At 41.4% G+C, this 24,474-nt stretch overlaps 1 protein-coding gene across 1 annotated transcript in view; it reads left to right on the plus strand.

Annotated features, from left to right (window-relative positions):
- CIT (citron rho-interacting serine/threonine kinase) overlaps positions 1–24,474 on the plus strand; it is a 150,184-nt gene that overhangs the window by 119,096 nt on the left and 6,614 nt on the right. Inside the window, exons 28-41 of the mRNA XM_068243643.1 lie at positions 1,363–1,500; positions 1,634–1,814; positions 2,380–2,471; positions 2,834–2,938; positions 3,151–3,320; positions 8,778–8,858; positions 10,676–10,811; positions 12,530–12,669; positions 13,238–13,330; positions 17,677–17,785; positions 20,804–20,932; positions 21,025–21,105; positions 22,803–22,881; positions 22,965–23,144. Of these exons, the coding sequence (XP_068099744.1) occupies positions 1,363–1,500; positions 1,634–1,814; positions 2,380–2,471; positions 2,834–2,938; positions 3,151–3,320; positions 8,778–8,858; positions 10,676–10,811; positions 12,530–12,669; positions 13,238–13,330; positions 17,677–17,785; positions 20,804–20,932; positions 21,025–21,105; positions 22,803–22,881; positions 22,965–23,144 (1,714 nt within the window). The remainder of the gene's footprint in view (positions 1–1,362; positions 1,501–1,633; positions 1,815–2,379; positions 2,472–2,833; positions 2,939–3,150; positions 3,321–8,777; positions 8,859–10,675; positions 10,812–12,529; positions 12,670–13,237; positions 13,331–17,676; positions 17,786–20,803; positions 20,933–21,024; positions 21,106–22,802; positions 22,882–22,964; positions 23,145–24,474) is intronic.

Genomic DNA, 24,474 nt, shown 5'->3' on the forward strand with positions numbered 1-24,474 from the left:
ATTCTCATATTTTTTATTTTCAGGTATATAGTGTTTTTTCTAACATTGCATCACTCTATAATATGTGCAGATTACACAACACTCAGCATTCAAAATGAGTCTTTCAGAGCAGTCTGTGAAGTAATTAACTCTCCTCTAGCAGAGGAAAAGTAAACCGTTCAATTACAGTTGAGATAATAAAAGTCAGATAACACCCCTCTCCACGACCAAGTTAGTCGGAGAGCTTAATAGCTTTTTTGCATAGAGATAACAACTGGAGTTTCTCAACTCTTCCTGTACTGGAAACAATTAGACTGATGTATCTGATCTTAATGTTTTTTTTCTTAGCTGTACTACACATACAAATCATAATATCATCATTTTTTTTTTCGCTTCAGTGTCTCTAAGTGGTTTGCACCCACACATCAAGCATAGCCTAGTGCAGTGCACGAGCAGCCGATAATAGTGCGCAGTGCGACAATAACTGTAAAAGGGCGCATCGGGTGCCCCCCCGAAGCCAGTGCGCCGTTTCGGGGGCTCCCGATGCGCCGGTTTCATCGCACAGGACAGCGGGTGTGACGTTATCGGCGCACCGCGTACTATTACCGGCTGTGCGCGATGTAGCTTTATGCGGCAATCACTGCGCTCAAAGCTACATTTCGGGCACTAAAATAGCTTTTCACTCCGACGCTAGTACTTAGCGCCGGTTAGTGAATCAAGCCCAAAGAGTTCAAACCTACTGTTATTTAATCATTTTTAGGTATTTTTTTTTTTTAAAAAGAGCAATTTTTCACTTATGGTAACTTATATTGCAACAAGACAATATGTTCTTTTAAATGTAGAGTTCATCTTGCCTTTTTTACATTTATAACTGTGATAATGTTTCTGTTTATACCAGTTTTTTGCCCTTGGTCTAAAATGATTCACCTTTAAAGCAAACCGTGAGGGATTTTTTTTTCGGGTGGGTAGAATTAGATTCTTTCTTCAGTAGATGGAAGGCCTCCCTTGTCCTCCTCCACCCTGGGTTCCAGCCCTGGGACCCCCCCAAGCTTGCGGCCGCACTCCCATATGAGAATGAGTGTGGCTGCATTGCGCAGGGTAGGTTGCACCTGCGCAGTGGCATGGAGATGCTGGGAGTGGAAAAGCAGAGCCCTTTAGCTCCGTGTTAGTGCGCAGGTGCCAGCTGAAGCTCAGTGCGGCAGTGCTCCATCGACAAGGCCTTTGTCGACAGGCTTTGGAGGGTCCCGGCGAAGGGAGACGGGCAGGGGAAGCCTTTAGGTTAGAGGCTTTCCTCTACCATTGTAAGTACCCATTTGGGGCACTTTGTCACTGCAGGTACACATTAAAGTATACAGCTATACTTCATTTTCTTGCTTTTTACAGAGTTTAGCCGGCGCCTTAAGGAACGAATGCACCATAATATTCCTCACAGATTTAACGTTGGTCTCACAATGCGAGCAGCTAAATGCTCTGTGTGTTTGGACACTGTGCACTTTGGACGCCAAGGCGCAAAATGCCTAGGTAAGCCATTTTCACTCTGACTTTGCTGTGACATGTGCCACGCTGATGAGGGCAGCTGTCTCGGTGTGGGGGCACATCTAGTTACTTGATGGGCAATTTTGTTAATATGCATTTCTGTTTGTTTTTCTGTAAGAATGTCAGGTCTTGTGTCACCCAAAGTGTTCCTCCTGCCTCCCAGCTACTTGTGGCCTCCCTGCAGAATACGCTTCACATTTCACCGAAGCCTTCTGTAGAGAGAAGATGAACTCGCCAGGGATACAGACGAAGGATGTGAACGGTTCTGTGCGACTGGAAGGCTGGCTGAAGATCCCTAGGTATTTATACTGCATGCGTTACTAGGTGACTTTTAAAAAAAAGAAAAAAAAACTTCAATCACTAAGTTTTTTTATTTGTGCTTCTTCTACATATAAAAGCAAACAACAATCTAGTCTGTTACTTGACTACAGCAGGTAATCGACAGACTCAGTCTGTTGCTCTCTAGTATAATATATCAAAGCACATTATCCAGAGCTTCACACTTTACGTTAAGAATATCTTAACCCATAACCTAAATCATAAGCAATTGAAATTCCCTTTTTATAAGACTTTTATTTAAAGGCACACTCCAGGCACAGGGCTGCTATATCTGTGGAAATATAAAAACTTACTGTTGTGCAATATATTTCTTGTCCCACCTGATCACATGATGGCACAGTGCCGTCATTTTTTTTTTTTAGTACTAGCCCCTCCCACTTGCCATCACTGCTACTCCATATTGTAAAAGAAGTACCTTAATTATTGCTTCTAGAGCTTCTAGAAAGCAGTGTGAAGTTATGTATAAACAGAACCTGTCAGGGACAAGATACTATAGTTGTTTCATGACTTTGTTTTGTTTTTCAGGAACAATAAACGTGGGCAGCAAGGCTGGGACAAAAAATATGTTATATTAGAAGGGTCCAAGATCTTAATTTATGATTCTGAAGTAAAAGAAGGTTTGTTTCCTTTTTAGTTTTTTTTTCTGATCAAAGTATATCTTATAAATACTTACCGGTATGTCACAAATGCAGTTGCTTAATTTTAAAAACCTGTACAATGTGATTTCTGTGTCTGAAGTCAGACACGAGATTAAACTGCTAAACCCTCACTTAGCTGTTTTAGCACTCCTGGAGGTTTGATCTGTTATGATGTAAGTAATGGAGAATTTCACCTTTGTGGCCATTTTTTCATATATGTATAAATGTAGCTTTTCTCATTGAGTTGTATTATCATCAATATACTATACTATGATATCATCACTACTATACTCTGAGGTTAATGTTCTATGAAATATCAAGAATTCTTTTACTGCGCTTAGGTAACCAGCGACCGTCGGAGGAGTTTGAGCTTTGTCTTCCTGATGGTGATGTCTCAGTACACGGAGCTGTAGGCTCTACAGAACTTGTAAATACTGCCAAATCAGGTCAGTTTCATTCCACATAAAATGATTTTGTGCTATTTAAAGGCTTGTTGTAATGTAGAGGCTTATGTAAATGACTATGTTCCCAACTGCTATTTGGGTATGTGGGATGCATGCAGTTTTTTTGGAAGTCCTCCTACTGATGAGTATTTTTGATATTGTACAAAGAACAGATGACTAGTTTTATTCACACTTCTGAATTTTTCTATGAATAGATGTGCCATATGTGATGAAGGTGGAGTCTCACCCACATACCACTTGTTGGCCTGGACGCACATTGTATTTATTAGCACCCAGTTTCCCTGATAAGCAGCGCTGGGTTAATGCCTTGGAGTCTGTGGTTTCTGGTGGAAGGGTGTCCAGGGAGAAAGCAGAAGCTGATGCGGTAAGTTGAAGGAGTTCCTCCAAACCAGTTATCTGACAGCATGGCAATGTGATTCTGCATTTGTCTGCTAGAGGACAAAACATTTTAAGCACAAAGTTGCCTGCTGCTAAGAGGGCTCTGTAAACATTCCTTATAACAGATAGATAGCTACCAATACTTTACAGTGCTTCTTCAGGTAGCCTTTGCCATCATATATACAGTAATTAACAGCTCCATTTTATGTGGTGATACAGAACAGGATATTCTGAAGGTAATTGCCCCTCCTTCTTACTCCAGTCATTTTCCTGTCCTTCTGCCAAAGTGTGGGATATATGATACTTTTGTCGGCTAATGTTAGAATGACTACTGTGAGCTGAAGAAGTACCTAGTGATTCAGTTTCAATGCATATCCATTGGATCAGGGGCACGTGAATAGAAAAATTACAGTCATGCTCTGTCAGCATTTCTGATAAGAACTACGGTACTGTATTGGATTATAGCTAACCGTATACGCCAGTAAGAAAAAAAAACCAATCTGGCTGATTGTTTTGAGCAAAGTAGTGGGATGGAGGCGCCTATACTCTACACAGGTTGCTCCTAAGAGACTGCATTGACCTGATGAAGCGGACCAAGACCCGTGCAATGCGTTGTATAATTGTGTTTTGAATAAATAATTTTCCAGTTTAACTGGTGTCTTTTTCTTCTGGAGAGATAAGTGATTGCCTCCCTTTATAATATTGGACATCATTAGAGATATGTAATTCCTCTATACATCAGGCACCTCCATCCCACTACTTTACTCAGTCAGACCTACTTTGGAGGTAACAGCTTTGCAGTTTTTAAAACTATAAAGAACCACAGAAGCAAACCATGCAGCATCCGGCAGGACCAGGAAAACCAAGCTGGGGCTGTTATTTTCCCTTTAGGCTTGTACGGTGGTTGCAGGAATCCACTCCTGCAAAAAAGTTAAGCAGTTAAAATCTGACAGAACAGATGGGCTTTGGACTAGTCAATCTCCTCATGGGAAATTCCAGGGTTTTCTTTGTTTTCAAAAGTATTTCCTGAACGGCAGTTTAACTGCCAAAATGAGGAAATGGACTAGTCAGGTTTTAACTGCTTACTTTTTTTTTGCTGGATGGGTCTTCTAACTCAGGACTTTTCAACCCTGTCCTCAAGTACCACCAACAGTGCATGTTTTGCAGAAAAACACAAACATGCACAGGTGGGGTAATTAGTGTCTCAGCAGAGCTGATTAACTGCCTCTGTGGATTTCCACAAAACATGCACTGTTGGTGGTACTTGAGGACAGAGTTGAAAAGCCCTGCTCTGTCGATGTGACCATAGACTCATATTGTTTGCTGCTTTAGGTAGCATGCAGGTGGAGCTCAAGCTGCAAAAATCTGTTCATGCTATATTCAGTCTGATTACAAAGTAATAAGCTTGCAGAAATACTGTGCAATCAGATTTTTTTTTTTGTGGCTGGCATTAGACTTTAGTGCATTTATACAATGTATATGGCATAGATTACCCTATTTTTTGGAATATATGACACACTTTTTCTTCCCCAAAAACGTGGAGAAAAAGTCCCTGTGTCTTATATTACAAAGACAGGAAGTTCCCGACTTAGGATCACCCGCAGATATGAACCACCATCCTGCCTCGATGTTGGGGACTCCCTGTATTATCCCCTTGTGTCCTCCTCTGGCCCCTCCCTCATGTCCCCTTCGCTTCACCTGTGTAGTTATTTGCAGTGGCAGCTTGTCTCACCTGCTCCGCATGGCTCCTCTAGTGGCGTGATCAGCAGGAGCCGGCACTAGGGGAGCCGTGCGGGAGAGGAGAGGTCTGCAAACGCCGCTGGAAGGGGACACAGGAGGGCAGAGAGGGGGACAAGGGAGACGGAGGAAAAAACAGGATGGCAGAGAGGGGGACAAGGGAGACCGAGGAAGAAATAGAAGGGCAGAGATGGAGACCAATAAAGACACACGAGGGCAGAGGGGGGGCAAAAGTGGTACAGATGAAGACACAGGAGGGCAGGCCAGAACACGGGGGGGGGGGGGGGGGGGGAGACACAATAATAGGTACAAGAGGACACAATAATTGTGGGGGGGACGTTTACAAGATGCTCCCGAACCATGGACGCACCAGGTTTAGTGCAATTTTTTTTCCTTGGTTTTTGCCCTCTAAAATTAGGTGCGTCTTGTAGTCCAGAGCATCTTATATTCCTAAAAATTACGGTAAATAAAAACCCTAATTTACCCTAATGGATGATAAGTTTCACACAATTTGCAAAACACCCCCATACTTGACTGATTAGTTTTTGTAGTTTTTGCTATACAGTGGGAGTTATTTTAAGCACACAAATTCACACCGTATTACCGTGTTTTCTTGAGATGAGTGTATTCTGATATTCTTAATGATGTTATTGTGACATGGCTAAACCTGGAAGTATGCATGGGAAGTCATATGTAGCTAAATCTTGTTAAGGTTAAGACCTAGTACTGTCTACGATTTGTTTTGTTTTTTCTAAACATGAAACATAACATCACTTGCACATATTACAGGAAGTAAATAATTCTTTTCCGGTTGGGGGTACATTTGTGATTGCTTGTGCAATACCATCCTAGCAGATAATACTAAACAAGCATATTAAACAATGACAATACTTAAAGTAAACCAGAGACGATGTATAATAAAAGTTTTATACATACCTGGGGCTTCCTCCAGCCCAAAGCGCACGGATTGCTCCCATGCCGCCGTCCTCCGCCTGTCGTATCGCTGGTTCCGGGTCCCGTAACTTTGGCCAGTCACAGGAGGCTGAGGATGTCGGCGATCTGTGCGTAAGGGGCTGGAGGGAAGCCCCAGGTAGGTATAAAACTTTTATTATACACTAACTAAAAACACACACACACACACACACACACACCATTATCTGATGCTTTGTAAAGTGGACCAAAACTGTATTAGGCCCCGTTCACACTTGCGTTTTGGCAAGTAAACGGACCGGATCCTGCCCTGATCCTGATCAGAACCGTACGGTTCCGATCCGGATCCGGTCCGTTTGTATCAGGCATGCATCAGGCTGCCATCCGGATCCGTGGGCAAAAAATAGTTAAATATAAATAAAAAAATGTTCGGGTCAGCAGAAGGTGCACCTGGTGCACATGTACAATCAGGTTCCTCCGCTGTAGGCATCACCTCCGATATTCTGCCAAACAGCTCCAGCACGTCTGTCACTGCTGCTCCACTCCAGACATGCTTGGCCCATGTGTCCCCATCCGAAATGGCCGCTTGGATACGCATAGGAAGTGGGGTAGAACGTCAGGTTTTTGTAGGCAGTGTGTTCTGTGCCTTCCGTTTCCCATTGGTTTCTGTGTTCCTGATGGTGCTGTCAGGCTCAGGTCAGGCTCCGGTCAGGATGTGTGGGCCGGAGATCCGGACACAAAAAATAGCGCATGTTAAAGAGTCCGGATCCGGTCCGGCTCCGTACTGTACGGAACATACGTATGTGAACGTCCGCATAGCCTTTGCATTGCTATGCGGAACGTACGTTCCGTTTGTACAGTATGCGGTCCGGATCAGATCCGGAAAATCCGGATAGCGAACGCTAATGTGAACCGGGCCTAAGGCACAGTTCTCAACTTAAAAAATTACGTGAAAATCTAAAAAAACAACTGACTCTGCAATGGGGGTTGCCATATTATTATTTTTTTTTCTAGGATAGGCAACTTTCTACTTGGGATATGTACTGTACATGTGTCTGCGCTTTTTGACACCACATACTGTACATGGTTTACACTATTAACTGATAACCTCATTCTCCCACAGTAGTGATGGTAGCCAGTGTTTGCAGTCTTACCTAGGTGGTGGATATACTGGCAAAAGAATAGTGCTAGTGTGTATTATGATATGAAAGGTATGGAGTTCTTGACTAAGCAGTGGATTGCCATTAACACTAAACACACAGTTTTGTCTCTTATTTATTTTTACTGTCTTTCAAGATAAGGCATCTAAGTGAATGAATAGTGATTTGAAGGGAACTGTAGCATACCTAGCAGGTTATTGTGATATTTAGGATGTATCCCTGTATTTTGGCAAAATTATGGTGTATGGACATGAGGACTGCATTAAAGTTTAAAGAAAAGAAAATTACAACCTGGAGTTTCTTCCAGCCCCCGTAAGCTGTGACGTCTCTCTGCGTCGTCTTGGTCCCCTCTGTTCTCATTCTAGCGGCTCCTTTATATGTGTGACCCGAATGCTGGTCACGGCGACTGCGCCTAAGCGGCCCCACCCATGCAACCGGCTCTATTGGGCTCCCAGCACTGGGAGTGCTCCTTGCATTCGCAGTTAATTATTTTAAGAACTACACTACGGTTACCAATTAATGCCCATCACTCCACATGGCACATTACTTTGCAATACCATGAACACTGACCCAGGATGAGTATTCAGGTGTTTTGATTGAAGTCTCTTCAGGCTGCAGAAATATTTTTTCATCTCTGAATCCAGGAGATTAGAGCTCAGATATTCTATTTGAGAGGCATAAAGACAGATAGCTGAGCTATCTAAAAATAGTTGTGTGGAGCTTACAGATTAAACTGTATATTTTATTATTTTGCTGGATGGTAGCTTTCACATTAGCTGGATCTGACTGGGTGGGAAGATTGAGATTGGCTTTTCTTTTGGGTCGAAGGTTGACTGGGAATCTATATACAGTAGTCAATAAGGAGTTTGGAGACAGGTGTTTTAATTGTATGTTGTGCCAGATGTACTACCGCTTTAACCTCCTTAGTAAATGATGCACATGTAATTGTCTGTTGCTCTTTTCCTGACATCAGCATGAGTGTTTTGGAGGTGGCATTTATGGTAGAAAAGGTAAATATTCATATGTACAATCCTGACACAAGTATGTTGTAGTTGTGTTCCATTCTTGTTACACTAAGCAATGTTTAATGCACTCTCCTTGTGTGTCACTGTTCTTGTGCCTACCCTGTAGAAAATGTTTGAGATTCTAAGCAATCTACTGCTTTATTTTTATGTTCATGTATTGTTGTTGAAGGCGTCAGTAGACAACAGGTAGAGTTAAAGCTGAAATATTTTTTGAGAGGAGAAAAATGAGTTCAGACCATTGTGTGGTATAATACCCAGGGCTAGTTGTATGCACAAGTTCTAGTGCTTTTGCAGCTCCCAGTACATGGGAATGAGATTTCCAGTAAACTTGTATCAGTTCAGTCTGTGTACCAGGCTGCAAAATTATTACAAGAAGGTAGAGCTTGAAAATTGCTGAATGAGGACCCCACCTTTCCCCCTTTTTTGTTTTTTCTTTTCTTTTTACTAAGTGCAGACATATTAGAGTAGGTGGGTCAATAATATCATATCTGCTTCAGCACTCCACCTCAGACAGTTTCACTCCCTCGCTCCTAAATGCACTTTTCTACATCATTTGGTGTTGTTTAATATTTTTTTCCCTGTCTACCTTAGAAATTGCTTGGGAATTCCCTTTTGAAACTGGAAGGAGAAGATCGACTAGATATAAACTGTACCATACCCCTTACAGAGCAAGTAAGGAATCATTTTGTTACTTTGCATTTGCGATTTGTCAATAATTAAGCATTTATTTACTATTTCTGTTCTTACCTTTCATGCGCCACTCTGTTTAATTGTTTTACGCTCCAGACCAAATGTATTTGTTAGTTGTGGACAGCATGGACACGGGGCAGGATCCTTAGTAGATTATGATTCCATTATGGAGAATTCCACTGTCTTCTTTGCAGTCTACATGGAAGCCACCCGGGGGCCAGGCAGTCAAATTTCTTGCTTCCGCAGAGCCAGTTGGCTGTCTTGGAACACCAAGCATAGAAGTTTTGGGTGTAGATAGGCTTATGGCTTTCACAGTACAGCAGCTTGTATGTGGCTATGATGGGTGACAGTCAAGGGTAGCTTTAGTTTAGACTTTGCATCAGGGGTGCCCACACTTTTTTTTTTACTTTGAAAATCGCTGGGTCCAAGAGATCTACCAACAACTTAAAGAGAACCCGAGGTGGGTTTGAAGAATATTATCTGCATACAGCGGCTGGATCTGCCTATACATCCCAGCCTCTGTTGCTATCCCAAACCCCCCTAAGGTCCCCCTGCACTCTGCAATCCCTCATAAATCACAGCCACGCTGCTGACAAACAGCTTGTCAGAGCTGGCTGTGTTTATCTCTATAGTGTCAGTCTGCTGCTCTCCCCGCCTCCTGCAGAACTCCAGTCCTCGCCTGCATCCCTTCCCTCCCTGCTGATTGGAGGGAAGGGACAGGGGCAGGGACCGGAGCTATGCAGGAGGCGGGGGAGCAGCTGAGACTGACACTACAGATGTCAACACAGCCTCACAGCATGGCTGTGATTTATGAGGGATTGCAGAGTGCAGGGGGACCTTAGTGGGGTTTGGGATAGCAACAGAGGCTGGGCTGTATAGGCAGATCCAGCCACTGTATGCAGATAACATTCTTTAGACACACCTCGGGTTCTCTTTAAATCCTGTCTTACCACGTTTTACTGTGCACAGCCTGGAGGGAGGAGACACTGACTCATTCAGTGGCACCTCTCCCCTTCAGCCGCGCCTCTCCCCTCCCCTTACTTCTCTGATTTGGCTGTGTGCTGCTCTGCATAGGGCAGCAGAGCAGCACAATTTAACGGCAGCAAAATATGACGGGCCGCGATTGACGTAATGGGCACTGGTGTCTTACATTGTGTAATTCCAGTTTCTGGTTACACAAACCAAGCTTAAAATTGCTTGGTAGAGAGTCATCTGATCTGTAGGTAAAGCAAAATTTGAATTTTACACTGCTGATGTAGCTGTCAGTATTTTACTGTGCTGGAGGGGATGAATCACTCTTATAGCTCTAGCTCACACACCTCTACAGAGTGAGTGCAGTGAACTGGACTACAATTCCCATCAATCAAATGGTTTCTTGCTCCATAGGGGGATGGGTTATGGGAAGAGATTTAAATGCTCTGGCTTATTGTTTGATCTTGTAAGCCCAGGAAGAGTTTAATTTACATATACAAGTAATACAGACTGTTTCACTGTGAAGGCTGCAATTGCTTTGTACCGCTTACATATCTACTGATGTACCCAGACCATAGAGGGTACACGTTGGCTACAGAAGCTTCCAATCTGCTGCTGTGGAATAGACCAATAGGAATAAACCTTTTGTGAAATGTAGAAGACATTGCAAAATGTGTAAAAAAAATCTATTGATGCAAAGATTACTATTCTTTTGCGTAAAATGCATTGTTTAAATTTGTGCTTTGTTTTTTTTTTTTATATGTGGACTTAGAATAATTCTAAACTTTATAGGTGTAAATAGTTGTCAAATCTTTTGTTTAAAACAGATTGTTCTCGTTGGTGCAGAAGAGGGGTTGTATGCTCTGAATGTGCTGAAGAATTCTCTCAGTCATATCCCTGGGGTTGGGGCCGTGTTTCAGGTTCACATTGTTAAAGAGCTGGATAAATTGTTGCTTATAGCAGGTAATATATTTATAACTTTGATATGATGTGACATTTTCCGGGTCATGTAGGTTTTATTTTTTTCCATTCTATTTTGAAAGTGAACTTTGCAAGTCCCTTTGCATGCATAATGCTCACATTGCAGTTTTGACATCCCAGATACAGTATTTTGAAACATTTTGACGGCATATTGCAAGTGTTGCATTATGCATATTGCAATTCAGTGTGATAAACAAATAACAAACAAATGCAGAGAATCCTGATATGTTTGGTTTTAGCTTAGCCACAGAAAAATACTGTATATTCCGGCGTATAAGACGACTGGGCATATAAGACGACAACCCCCAACTTTTCCAGTTAAAATTTAGAGTTTGGGATATACTCGCCGTATTAGACTACCCCTCTTCCAACGCAAACCAAATAAAAATTAAAAAAAATCATAAACTGGTGCTATGTATGAACAGATACTGGTGCTGTACTGTATGTGGTACCCAGTATATAACAGTATATAGGTGATTGACTGCTTGGATTGGTCAACTCTTCCTCTCTCTAAGTGGACTGGTCAGCTCTCCTTGTCTGTTTATCAGAGTGGTATGGAAGAATAGATTGCTCTGTACCCATAAAACACGCCTCTTTTACCCTTCTGGCCCACCCTTGTACCCTATTTACCTCCTTCTCTGCCTCTTAGATCTTGCTCAAGCGCACCAGAACCGTTTCACTACAATCCTCAGCAGCAAGATCTGAGAGTCTGGGCGTATCAAGCGGTATCAATGACATCCGGCGTATAAGACGACCCCTGACTTTTCAGCAGATTTTCAAGACTTAAAAAGTAGTCTTATACGCCAAAATATACAGTAATTATTCTGAGGACAACTTGTACTAAGGGGAATACTTGTACTCCCCTTGCTCATATTTTTTACTGCAAAAGGGACAGTTCCTATTACATAGCTGGTATAAAAGGAATGATGAGTCTATTTTGTTCAGTCTCACACAACATTAGTTGTCGTGATCCATGGGAAGGCAATACAAGACCCCTGGGAAGCTGTTGCCAGTACCACCTTACAGACTGGAAAACTCCTCCATGACCCCTTGGACTGAATTTATTTATAATATTGTTGTCTTGAGTATCAGTATTCAGAAAATGATTGGTGTTTACAAATAAAACATTCCTATGAGTCTCAGATTCCCCATATCATCAGACAAACCTCATGCACACCACTTGTTAGAACGTAAGGCTAAGTAGGCAAACGCAAATTCAGTTTCACCTAAGGTAAAACTGAGCCTTGGGGCATGTGAGCCAAGGCTATGGCACACCCCTCTACAGCCTGCTGATACTTCCTTCTTCAGCTCCTGATACTTTCACCCTACTGCTGTGAATAAGGAAGTATCAGGAGGATGTAAAGGGGCCTGGGGCATTTTGCCTTGCATTTTACTATAACAGCATGTAGAGTGACAAGCATAGGCTGAGTGTTGACTGCAGCTGGCTGGCTGCGTGACCTGTGCACCTAGCCATCCAGAGTTGCAACAGCATGCACTTTGTTTTTACAATGGCATAAATATCCAAACGCAATCCTTGACTTATTGCTGAAGTTGTGATCATACTGGGAATATAACCAGTGGAATACATGTGACACCAGATGCAACCTGTCAGATATATGGTGTAATTTCTCTATTACAAGAAGAATCTATATACATCTATATATCTACTAATATAAATTAATCTTTATACATCATTTAAGGAGATGAGCGTGCTTTATGTTTGGTCGATGTGAAGAAGGTGAAGCAGTCACTGGCCCAATCGCATCTACCAGCGCAGCCTGAAATACCACTCACTGTATTTGAAGCTGTTAAAGGATGCCATTTGTTTGCAGCAGGAAAGGTAAGTGGTTTACTGATTTCCGGAATGCTTACACCTAACTGAGGTGGCCAGATTTTAATAGCAGAATAGTAATGATGTGGTTGAATTAATCTGATATACATTGATAACTGTTGAAAAAGTTCTATGAACCTATGTACCTTTAAACAAGAACAATACTTGTCTCCTACTTGTTCACTGCCCAAGCTGTGCATGGGAGGAAGGGAGAGTTCTGCCTTGAGAGAAGGGAGGGCGGCCCTAGGAAAGGAAGGAAAATCATGTGATTTTCTGCATGGGAAATAATATGCTTTGGGGGGGGAGGGTTGAACTCTGTCTCTTGTATGCTTTTGGACTTATGGAAGGCAAATGAACATTTTTATTGGCTACTGCAAGATTGCTGTATCCAGTAAAGAAATACAAGCATTCCTAGGATGCTATCTTGTTAAACTGTTCTGCCTGTTATATACTGTATATTTCTATCCATTTCAAAAATAGATTCAAATGATTGCTGTTTCAACTATACGTACAATTTGAGTTTATAATGCATAGCATATATGCTTATTTTAATAGTTTCTATCTGTGTTTTGTCTAGATTGAGAATGGTTTGTGCATTTGCGCAGCTATGGTTAATAAAGTTGTTATATTGAGATATAACGATAGCCTCAGCAAGTTCTGCATTAGGAAGGTATGTATGACTTACGGTAAATGTACTTGTGTGTATGCCCATTAAAAATCATGTCATATTCCTCAAAAGGATTGAAAAAATACCGGTAGTCTTGCTGCTCACATATTCTTTTTTTCCCATACATTCTTCTGTTTTTCTCTAGGCCTCCAATTTGATTTTTTCTTTTTTTTTTAAACTTGTAAATCAGCATTACTTCTATTGTATTTGGCTTCAGTGTTGGTATTTGTTTACAGCTGGCCTATTTACTAAACTCCTTAGCGGTAACCCCCGAGTCAGGTTGGGGCCAGAAATAAGCAGCTCAGAGCAGTATCCCCGAGCCTGACTTATTGTAGCCACCAATAGGTATGTGCAGAGTCTATGCACATCGGGTGTTTGTAATACACCTCCCTCAGGATCCAGATACTGGCAGCCATTCTTCTTCCGGTCCTCGGCGGCTCTCCATCCCTCTGGTGAGATAGATGTTTGTCATCATGATGACAGACGGAGATCTCACTATAGGGGTAGAGCGGTGGAGGATTGCAGGTCTGGATCCAGGGGAGATAAATTATGTGCTGGGCTGCTGCAAATCTCTCTAGCGGCATGATCTTTTCCCAATTTAGTGTCTAAAAGTGTGTGAAAAATTGCACCGCTTTTAGACCCTAAAATCCGGAAGCAATCATACCGGTCAGGAGGTTAAAGGATACTTGCATCCTAATTATACTAAAGCCCAACATTTCTCCCTAATCAAGAATGCAATTATAAGTTTGTACAAAGTGATATGAGCCCCCCCCCCCCCCCCAGCTGCCTGTTGTTTACATATACCTCCCCTCCACTACAGTCTGAATGCTGTGTGCACCATATATCACATCTACTGTCATTATTACAGATAGACCTGAATATACTAACTATTAAACTTCAGCCGATTGTATGTCATATCTTAGTAGCTGCATTACGCTTAGTTACCTCCTATTGGAAATCAGCTGACCAAATTCCATTATCTCACTTACTAACTCTAGTCAACAGCAATCTAGACCAGGAACACAAACTTAGGATCAGATCTCTCGGAAGCTGCATTCTATACACTTTACCTCTGACTTGGTCAATATAAACTTCCTTTCACCAATACACGATGCTACTTCCAGAAAATAAGGTGTTTTTAGACAACTGTTCCATAATTATCAATCCCCATACATACATATGGGGATAAGTAAAGCTGGTCTTTAGCACTACATGTTAGCCAGGCTCGTTATTGGTTATGTTATGTTACGTTACTTGTTCTATGGTAGTGACTCAACTTCTTTTTCTGGTTCTCTGCGTTGGGAGCTTCCTCCCGTTCCCTCTCCCCAGAGTGGTCATGATAATTGAGAGATGGAGGTATTCCCCACCATAAGCTTACACCTTAGTGTTACTGTACTTGTTCTTTAAACATAGTTAAGAATCCATCATTTTTGGTAAGCTGACTAATATACTGTGTGTGTGTGTGTGTGTGTGTGTGTGTGTGTGTGTGTGTGTGTGTGTGTGTGTGTGTGTGTGTGTGTATATATATATATATATATATATATATATATATATATATATATATATGTATATATTTTATATGTATATGTATATATTTTATTTATATATATATATATATATATATATATATATATATATATATGTATATGTATGTGTGTGTGTGTGTGTGTTAATGACACGCTTCCTTAGGTAAAGATAACTTTGCTAACTAAACATTGTCATGGTCTATATGATGTTCAGGCCTTCATTTGTATTCTCTTTAGGCCCGGTTCACATTAGCATGTTTTTGGCGGACCGGAACGTATACTGTACAAACAAAACGGATGTGAATGGATCCAATGTTAACCTATGGATCCATTCACATGCGTCCGTTGGTACAGATACGTTCCGGTCCACGGATCTAAAAAATGCTGCTGGCCGTAATTTTCCGGACCGTTTTGCCCTGCGGAACGGATCCGGACAAAAAATACTGCAGCATTGGGTCAATGGGAAACGGAACGTTTCTTCACACTAGTGAAGAAACGGACGGTTCCACGGGGGTTGAGGGCATGTGCCGCCGCGAATCTAGCGATGGGAGGGTGAGGGGAGGGTGCAGCAGCCGGGCGGGTGGGTGAGGGATGGTTTATACATACCTAATTTTCAGTAGTAGCCGGCAGTAGAGGCTTCTGTCTTCTTCCGTGTCATGTGACCAGTCACATGACGTGCTGTGTAGTCACAGCGGAAGAAGAGGGAAGCTTCTACCGCTGGCTACTACTGAAAATTAGGTATGTATTTGCTAAGTAAAAACTGAGCCGACCAATCATTGATCAGATACATTTTCACCATGTGAACTGGGCCACGGACTGAGTGATCCGGTGTAGCGGAGACTGGATCCGCTTACTGGATGCTTTTGGCTCAGAACGCTAATGTGAACCGGGCTTTACTTGGGATGTTTTATATGACTTGTAATGTTGAAAAATTCAATAAAAACTATTGTCGAAAAAAAAAGAAGCCGATTGGATGTGGCGGAAATTATCCATTTGGCCCGTTCTGATGAGAAATAGCATGTTGTGCACCAGGCATTACTTAAAGCTCTCACAAGGATGTAGGAATATTAGAGCTGGCGCAGAGGCGTATTTATAAGCAGTAAGCACCCTAGGGTTCTCACATCTTGTTAGGAAGGTACATTCTGTAATGCATTGTAATTCTATTTGAGGCTGATTTGTTATTAGTACATGTATGCTTTAAAGTGTTTCTATATTTTTTACTTTTGGGGGGGGGGGGGGGGGGGAGGCGGTGTTAAGACAACTTTATTGTACAAGTGATGTTGGAACATGGTGCATAATCAGAAGTGGTTGTACAATGTACATATGGCAAAAAATGATTGAAAATCCATTAACATAATATAAACCTCTTTGAAAAAAAGGGCTATACATTTACACAAAATTGAATAGGGCAAATTCTCAAAGCGCCATTGCTCGGCTAGTCAATAGCTGGTGCCTGGCTACAGTGTAACTGACTGTCAGTTAGCAATGTACTATGTGGCACCAGGGCTCAGATATGATACAGGCAAGCTTCAGATAGGATAGTTCGATTTAGGTTGAGTAGTGTTAGAAAATAGGGTAGAGGTTTTTTGGAAAAAAAAGAAAATAGGGTAGAGGTGTATAAAGGTAATAATGGAGAGGTGTTCGGCATACAGATAGATGGGAGCTAGATTTAGCTGTCAGGAAAGCCAGTAATAGAGTATCTGTAAGGCAGGGAACACACTTGATAGTTTTCGTACGTGTTTAATGTACAGAAAAACTGAGAACTCATGTTAATCAATGGGCTAGTGCACACTCACTGCGTTGTTCGCACGCAGAAAAAAAACTGACATTCTGCATGATGACTGCACATTTTGGCAGTTTTCTCTATCAATTACATCAGCTGCTGTGAAAAAACGCGTGCGTTTCCTGCATGGGAACACACTTGGTGTGCAGAAAAAGTATGTAGAAAAACGCGCGCGGAAAACTGAAAGTCAAGTGTGTTCCCTGCCTCAAATGGCATTACCGTTTTTTTTTTCACTACTGGCATCATTTCATAAATCAGAAAAAACATACTGATACATTTTCCACATTTACCTTTTTAACAATGCTTCCATCATGGATCAGCACTGTCTTTTTATTTACAATCTTTTTTACTTACTACCATTAAAAACCTTTATACAGGCATTAATGAATGACTGTATAGCTTGATTACAGCTATATATCAGAGTTTGTGAATGGTGGAATTCCTTTACTGATAATGTTGCAAGCCTGAGCCAAACATCCTCTCCCATAAAGAGGAAAAGAAAAAAGGTTTAGGGACTGGTACGCCCTCAACCCTTCCTAGAAGACGCTTCATTAGAAAACCGAGTTCTGTGATGATGGACTGTATGGTCTAGGAAGAGGGTGCCATATGACCAAAGGTTTCAGTCCTACAAAAACGCCAATCTTTTTTGTATTAAAACTTTTGTCAAGTTTTCGTTGCATTACAGAGAAACAGAAAATAAAGCATACATAACACCGTATAGCATCTCCAATTCCATTACATAAATATAATGTAACCCAGGATATCCACATTTGGTAATTGTAGGTTACATAGAGGATTAGAGCCTCATATCCTAAATGTACAACATATAGGTTCATTGCTTAAGAGCCCAATCATTACTTGTGAGGATTCAAATGCACAAATCTTTAACATAGTCAATACTTATAACCAGTAACTTAATTGGGGGTCAGTTGGCAACACCCAGAACATTTTTGTTTTACTTGGATTGTAGCTTTAAGTATAAAAAGAATGATCAATAACCAATTTATGCAATGTGTGTCTTCCTGGTCTATGTTTTATAGGAAATTGAGACATCCGAACCCTGCAGCTGCATCTATTTTACAGGTTACAGTATCATCATTGGAACCAACAAATTCTATGAAATTGAGATGAAGCAATATACCCTTGAGGGTGAGAAACTGCATGTGGTTATTTTCCTGTATATATAGAAGACCTTTAGGGCCCGTTCACACAAGGGGCGTTGTCCCCTTTTTTAAAGAGCAGGCGATTTTTAAAATCGCCCACAAAACACTTGTGCAATGAATCTCTGTATGAGAAGGTTCATATCAGCGTGTTGTGCCCACTTTTCGGTCCGCAAAGAGGTGCCTGTACCATTTTTGGGGGTGCTTTTGCTATAATGGAAGGTGTAGGGAAACCGCAAAACACGCACAAAATCGCTTTGTCCAGCGATTGCATTTGCATTTTTAAGAATAAATGCATTGTATTTATTCTTTTCCGGGTAAAAGAGTTCACTTCCTGACTTGCGTCAGGGAGTGAATAAAAAAAAAACGCCCTTGAAAAGCACTTAGAAAAGCACTTTTAACAAAAACGCAGTGGGGCGCTGGGAGGCGCTAAAAAAAAAACGCACACAAAAGCGCTTGCATTTTCGGTTTTAGGTGTGAATAGGGCCTTACACTGACATGTCTAAAAAAACAAAACAAAAAAAAAAACCAAGGTCGATAATGCATTGATTCAAAACAGAATGGAATGAGCAACCTCTTTGAGCCAGGGTGCATCAATAACCGTTGGTTTATAGAACACTTGTATTCCTTAGTTGCACAATATCATTTATCTTGTTCACAACTTATTATTGTTAATACTTGTTTTCTGACAAATGGGTAACCTATTATGTGGCGCAGTACAAAAACATTTGGGGGAAGTGTAGATGACACATTTGCTTAGATTATTATTTTATAGTCCTGTGTAAGTATGCATGGTTTAGAGCAGGTTTACAGGGAGTGCAGACTTATTAGGCAAGTTGTATTTTTGAGGAATAATTTTATTATTGAACAACAACCATGTTCTCAATGAACCCAAAAAAATATTTAACAATTAATATCAAAGCTGAATATTTTTGAAAGTAGTTTTTAGTTTGTTTTTAGTTTTATCTATTTTAGGGAGATATCTGTGTGTGCAGGTGACTATTACTGTGCATAATTATTAGGCAACTTAACAAAAAACAAATATATACCCATTTTATTTATTTTTATCAGTGAAACCAATATAACATCTCAACATTTACAAATATACATTTCTGACATTCAAAAACAAAACAAAAACAAATCAGTGACCAATATAGCCACCTTTCTTTGCAAGGACACTCAAAAGCCTGCCATCCATGGATTCTGTCACTGTTTTGATCTGTTCACCATCAGCATTGCGTGCAGCAGCAACCACAGCCTCCCAGACACTGTTCAGAGAGGTGTACTGTTTTCCCTCCTTGTAAATCTCACATTTTATGATGGACCACAGGTTCTCAATGGGGTTCAGATCTGGTGAGCAAGGAGGCCATGTCATTAGTTTTTCTTCTTTTATACCCTTTCTTGCCAGCCACGCTGTGGAGTCCTTGGACGCGTGTGATGGAGCATTGTCCTGCATGAAAATCATGTTTTTTTTGAAGGATGCAGACTTCTTCCTGTACCACTGCTTGAAGAAGGTGTCTTCCAGAAACTGGCAGTAGGACTGGGAGTTGAGCTTGACTCCATCCTCAACCCGAAAAGGCCCCACAAGCTCATCTTTGATGATACCAGCCCAAACCAGTACTCCACCTCCACCTTGCTGGCGTCTAAATCGGACTGGAGCTCTCAGCCCTTTACCAATCCATCCACGGGCCCATCCATCTGGCCCATCAAGACTCGCTCTCATTTCATCAGTCCATAAAACCTTAGAAAAATCAGTCTTGAGATATTTTTTGGCCCAGTCTTGACGTTTCAGCTTGTGTGTCTTGTTCAGTGGTGGTCGTCTTTCAGCCTTTCTTACCTTGGCCATGTCTCTGAGTATTGCACACCTTGTGCTTTTGGGCACTCCAGTGATGTTGCAGCTCTGAAATATGGTCAAACTGGTGGCAAGTGGCATCTTGGCAGCTGCACGATTGACTTTTCTCAGTTCATGGGCAGTTATTTTGCGCCTTGGTTTTTCCACACGCTTCTTGCGACCCTGTTGACTATTTTGAATGAAACGCTTGATTGTTCGATGATCACGCTTCAGAAGCTTTGCAATTTTAAGTGAGATATCTTGCATCCCTCTGCAAGATATCTCACTATTTTTTACTTTTCTGAGCCTGTCAAGTCCTTCTTTTTACCCATTTTGCCAAAGGAAAGGAAGTTGCCTAATAATTATGCACACCTGATATAGGGTGTTGATGTCATTAGACTACACCCCTTCTCATTACAGAGATGCACATCACCTAATATGCTTAATTGGTAGTAGGCTTTCGAGCCTATACAGCTTGGAGTAAGACAACATGCATAAAGAGGATGATGTGGTCAAAATACTCATTTGCCTAATAATTCTGCACTCCCTATATCTGTTAGTTGGTTGATTCGCTAATGACAAATAACTCACTTTAAGTACTGAATTATATTTCTTAGTAGCCACAGCAATAGTTTGCTTTCTTTGAGGACAAAACTGGTTTTTGGATCTCCTTTTACTTCTGTAGTGATGGTTTCATTTATGCTGGTTGAACAATTAACATCAAGAGGTATATAAGGATCCCCAATATATTTTCATAGCCTATGTACCCCCACACCCTATTCGCTATCCTGTCAGTACAGAGTTGTTTCCTTACTGGAATCTATGCAATCCATATACGGGAAGATTCGTTTTTAATATAAACCAAGGAAAAAGCTTGTTTTTTTTAGTTAATTTGTGTTGCAAATGAGGTGATAAGCAGCAAGCTCTTGTGAAACTGTTTGCCCCTGCTTTACTTTGTCAATTGTACTGTCAGTCACCATTGTATATTGTACCCTGGATATATAGGTACAGGTTCATTGAGGCTACAACGTAGTTGTTCTAGGTCACTCCAGAAGTAGCAGGCAGTTGAAGTATAACATCTTTCAGCAGAGACTTTCAGACAGGCTTTCTACTTTATGAAATGTTCCCTTTAACTTCTACTCATGTAAAACCACCTTAACTCTCTGTTTTATCTAGAGTTCCTGGATAAAAATGACCACTCCTTGGCTTCGGCTATATTTGCTTCTTCAACCAATAGTTTTCCCATAGCCATAATGCAGGTGAACACTACAGGCCAGAGGGAAGAATATCTACTCTGTTTCCATGGTAACCATCTTATTTTGTGCAGTAATAATTTTCTTGACACGTTTACAGATTTGATAAGCATTCGGTGGTTATTCTTAACCTTTCTTGTGCAGAGTTTGGTGTTTTTGTTGACTCATATGGAAGGAGGAGTCGTACAGATGATCTGAAGTGGAGTCGACTGCCTCTTGCGTTTGGTAAGCATATATGAAATTGGAAGTTGCACCCTTTTACTACTGTGTGCTGCATAATTAAAGTGGAATACGTGCCAAATGTAAAATTTATTTTAGAAGTGGAGGAAGTGTTGGAATTTGTCAGATGTTCAGTACTGTTAAAGTCCATTACTTTTCCAGTGACACATTGTCAGTACTTGAAATTGTGTGAAATGTTCTCGGGTGGATTACTTGTGTGCAGCGTTAGGAAGGACATTCCTAACACTATTCTCTCTGGATAGGAGCAGCAGCCAGAGGACACTGGTGATTCCTGACCCTCAGGAATCTGGGTCGTGGTCACCATTAGCCTTGGGCACTTTGAGCCACATGAGTGTCTTACATCTTAGAGCGCTTCAAGAGTAACGTTAGCATAAACCACATCAAACATCTATCCTACAAAGCCAAGATGAGAGAACCTATCTCGGCAGATGGTAGTTAAGGCAAAATGCATCACTATGAGGGGGAAATCTTAGGTACTTGTGTGGTGCCTTTTCATATGGCAAAAGGGATAACCCTCACAGCTCTGTGGACCAAGGCAGCCAAGCCCAAAGACGCAGCAGTCTTGCTACCAGCAGGGGATGTCTAACAAAAGCATTGCAGAATTTTTTAAGGCTACTTCAACCTTGCAAATTTCCTAATACCTGTATACAAAATCACTTAAACGGTTCTGTCCCAGCTATAGTTAAAAACTGTGCTGTACTTATGGCTTCTTAAAGAGGAACTGTAACCAAGGTATGAACTGAATTTTTGTAAAAAAATTGTAATTTTATTGTTGTTTTCACTACAGTTCCTCTCTAAGACTGTTGAGTTGTAGCTTTATTACCATTGTCTCCCTGCATGGGATGCAATGGGATGCAACAGTCTGTCCCTGCCGGCACAAAACTCAGATACCACGGCCAGGAGCCAATTTCATTGGCTCCCAGCACACTGATCACTGTGAGCCAATCACAGTGATCAAGAAGTGAACCAGAGAACCTGGGATGAATGAAAAAAAAATCATCTATACCTGGGGCTTCCTCCAGCTCCCTTCAGCCTGATCGCTCCCCCACCGTCCTCTTCCACCTTCTGGATCCTCCGTTATGGCTCCCGGTAACTTCGTAAGTCGGGGCTTACTGCGCATGGATGGCTGGGAGTGTTCTGTGCATGAATCTGAGGGCCAGTGCACACCTAAAAGCACTACCGTAATCGCAAAACGTTTAGAAGTGAAGAACGCTTTTAGAAGTGATTTTTCTAGTGATTCTAGGCATGTGCCTAGCGATTTTCTATTTAAACCTAGCGATTTTGGGAGCGTTTTGGTGTGGTGATTTTATATTTTAAATTCAGTAGAGCTGCAAGTGTACTTGTTTTGTATGAAAACAGCTTGGAAAATCGCTCTGTTCTAGCGCTTTTCAGAGCGATTTTCCACTTTCCTATACTGTACATTGAGGCTGAATCGCCTCACAAAAGCGCAGAAATGCTGCAGGACTCGCGTTGCTCTGGTGTGATCCATCCCTTTCAAATACATTAGCCAAGCGCTTTTCAAAGCGCTAGCATTTTTAAAAGCGCTCAGAAGCGCTCTTGGTGTGCACCAGCCCTGAAAGAATCAGATGCTTATTCTATCAGCATTGAAATGGCATTTCATCATTCTTTAACTACATATCATAACTGGATTAAAATGGTTATTTAATTGTTCTTCAATTTAGCATACAGGGAACCATATTTGTTTGTGACCCATTTCAACTCCTTGGAAGTGATTGAGATTCAGGGGCGTGCCGCTCTGGGGTAAGATGTGGTTTTAAAACGCAAACATTATGGTGAATGCTGAAAACTGAAGCTGGCAAATGAGTTCCCATTTTCCTTTTCAGAGCTCCAGCAAGGGCCCATTTGGATATTCCAAATCCACGATATCTGGGACCAGCCATCTCTTCTGGTGCCATTTACCTGGCATCTGTTTACCAAGATAAGCTAAGAGTAATCTGCTGCAAGGGCAATCTGGTAAAGGACAGCGCAAATGATCTCCATCGTGCACCTTCAACTACGAGGAGGTATGTGTACATTGGCTTTATCATCTATATTATTCTACCATGGATTATAATTTCTCATTCTGCTAGCATAAATGGACCTCTCATATTGTATCGCTACAAAACTCAGGCATGCTCTTGTATGGTCATGCTGAAGTGCAGTACTTTATGACCTGAATTGTTCTCATTACACCCTGAAATGTAGATGTTTACATTACTGTATACTGCTCATAGAGCTCTTGAGTTAAGCCTATTTCAGTAACACTCCTAGCCTTACCTGTGAAGGTGATGCTTGGCAAACCTTTTCTTCAAAACATTGGGGCCTGCAAAGCAGTCCCTATTGGCCCTTTTCAAATGGCATTGTAATACGTAGATCCTGACTTGGGCTGTTATTATTTCACTTTGATTGTTGCACAAATGTTAGAACTGCTTTTTAATTGTTTTCCTCGAAGAAGCCTTGTTAATATACAGGCAAAACATGTAGGAATTTATTTATATTGGGTTGTGTATTTGAACTATTGTATGGGGGAACATTCTGTTAGTTTAATTATGCTGTATAGTATCAAGCGGAGAGACTGCTCCCCTTTGGCTCATTAGACCTAACACATGACAATCTGAACATGTGACAGGTTAATACGATTTACCGCACAATGGTTCGGTACTGTAGGCTATATTACCTCTCCCATACCTACATTTTTGTGTTAGGTGATGGTCTGTTTGTTAGCCCACTTTATAACATGTTCATTAAAAGTTATGTTTTCGGAAGGATGATACTATTTGAGAAGGTCCACTAGGTACTGCTTCACAGCCCCAGTGTTTTGATATTTAATACCTGCAATGAGTTCATGTGTTTTGCAAATGGATTTCTTTTCATCTGTCTGTGACTGTGATTAGTCCTCTGAGATTATTTGCCTAATAAACTTGTGAAGAAAGACACGCAGCATTCAGTGGGGAAGGGGGAGCATTTTACGCATTACACCCGTAACGCGTAAAAACGTACTTGTTGATGTCTGCAATAGCTTCCTGCACCAGCAGGAATGCGTAAAAACGTAAGCATGGCGAAACGAAACTAGCTGGCAGCAGGGGACCAGAGGAGCAATGAGTGGCTGCAGGGGGCTGGTAGATGCCCTAGGTAAGTAAAACTCATGTTCTTTTTTTTTTTTAAGTTAAGGTTCCCTTAAATACGGCCGGGACTTGTGCGGCAGCAGGATCAGCCATATACCGGCTGAATCCTGCGCTCAAGTCTCCAGCGCTGTTATCTCTCGTACGCGGGCTCAGAGCCTTCCCTATTCTTAGGTAAGTATCTGGCTTTTTTTCTTTTTTATCTTGATTTTTAATCTCGATTCCCCATGAC

The sequence above is a fragment of the Hyperolius riggenbachi genome, chromosome 1 (genome assembly GCF_040937935.1).
Source record: "Hyperolius riggenbachi isolate aHypRig1 chromosome 1, aHypRig1.pri, whole genome shotgun sequence".
In the NCBI taxonomy this organism is placed as follows: domain Eukaryota; kingdom Metazoa; phylum Chordata; class Amphibia; order Anura; family Hyperoliidae; genus Hyperolius; species Hyperolius riggenbachi.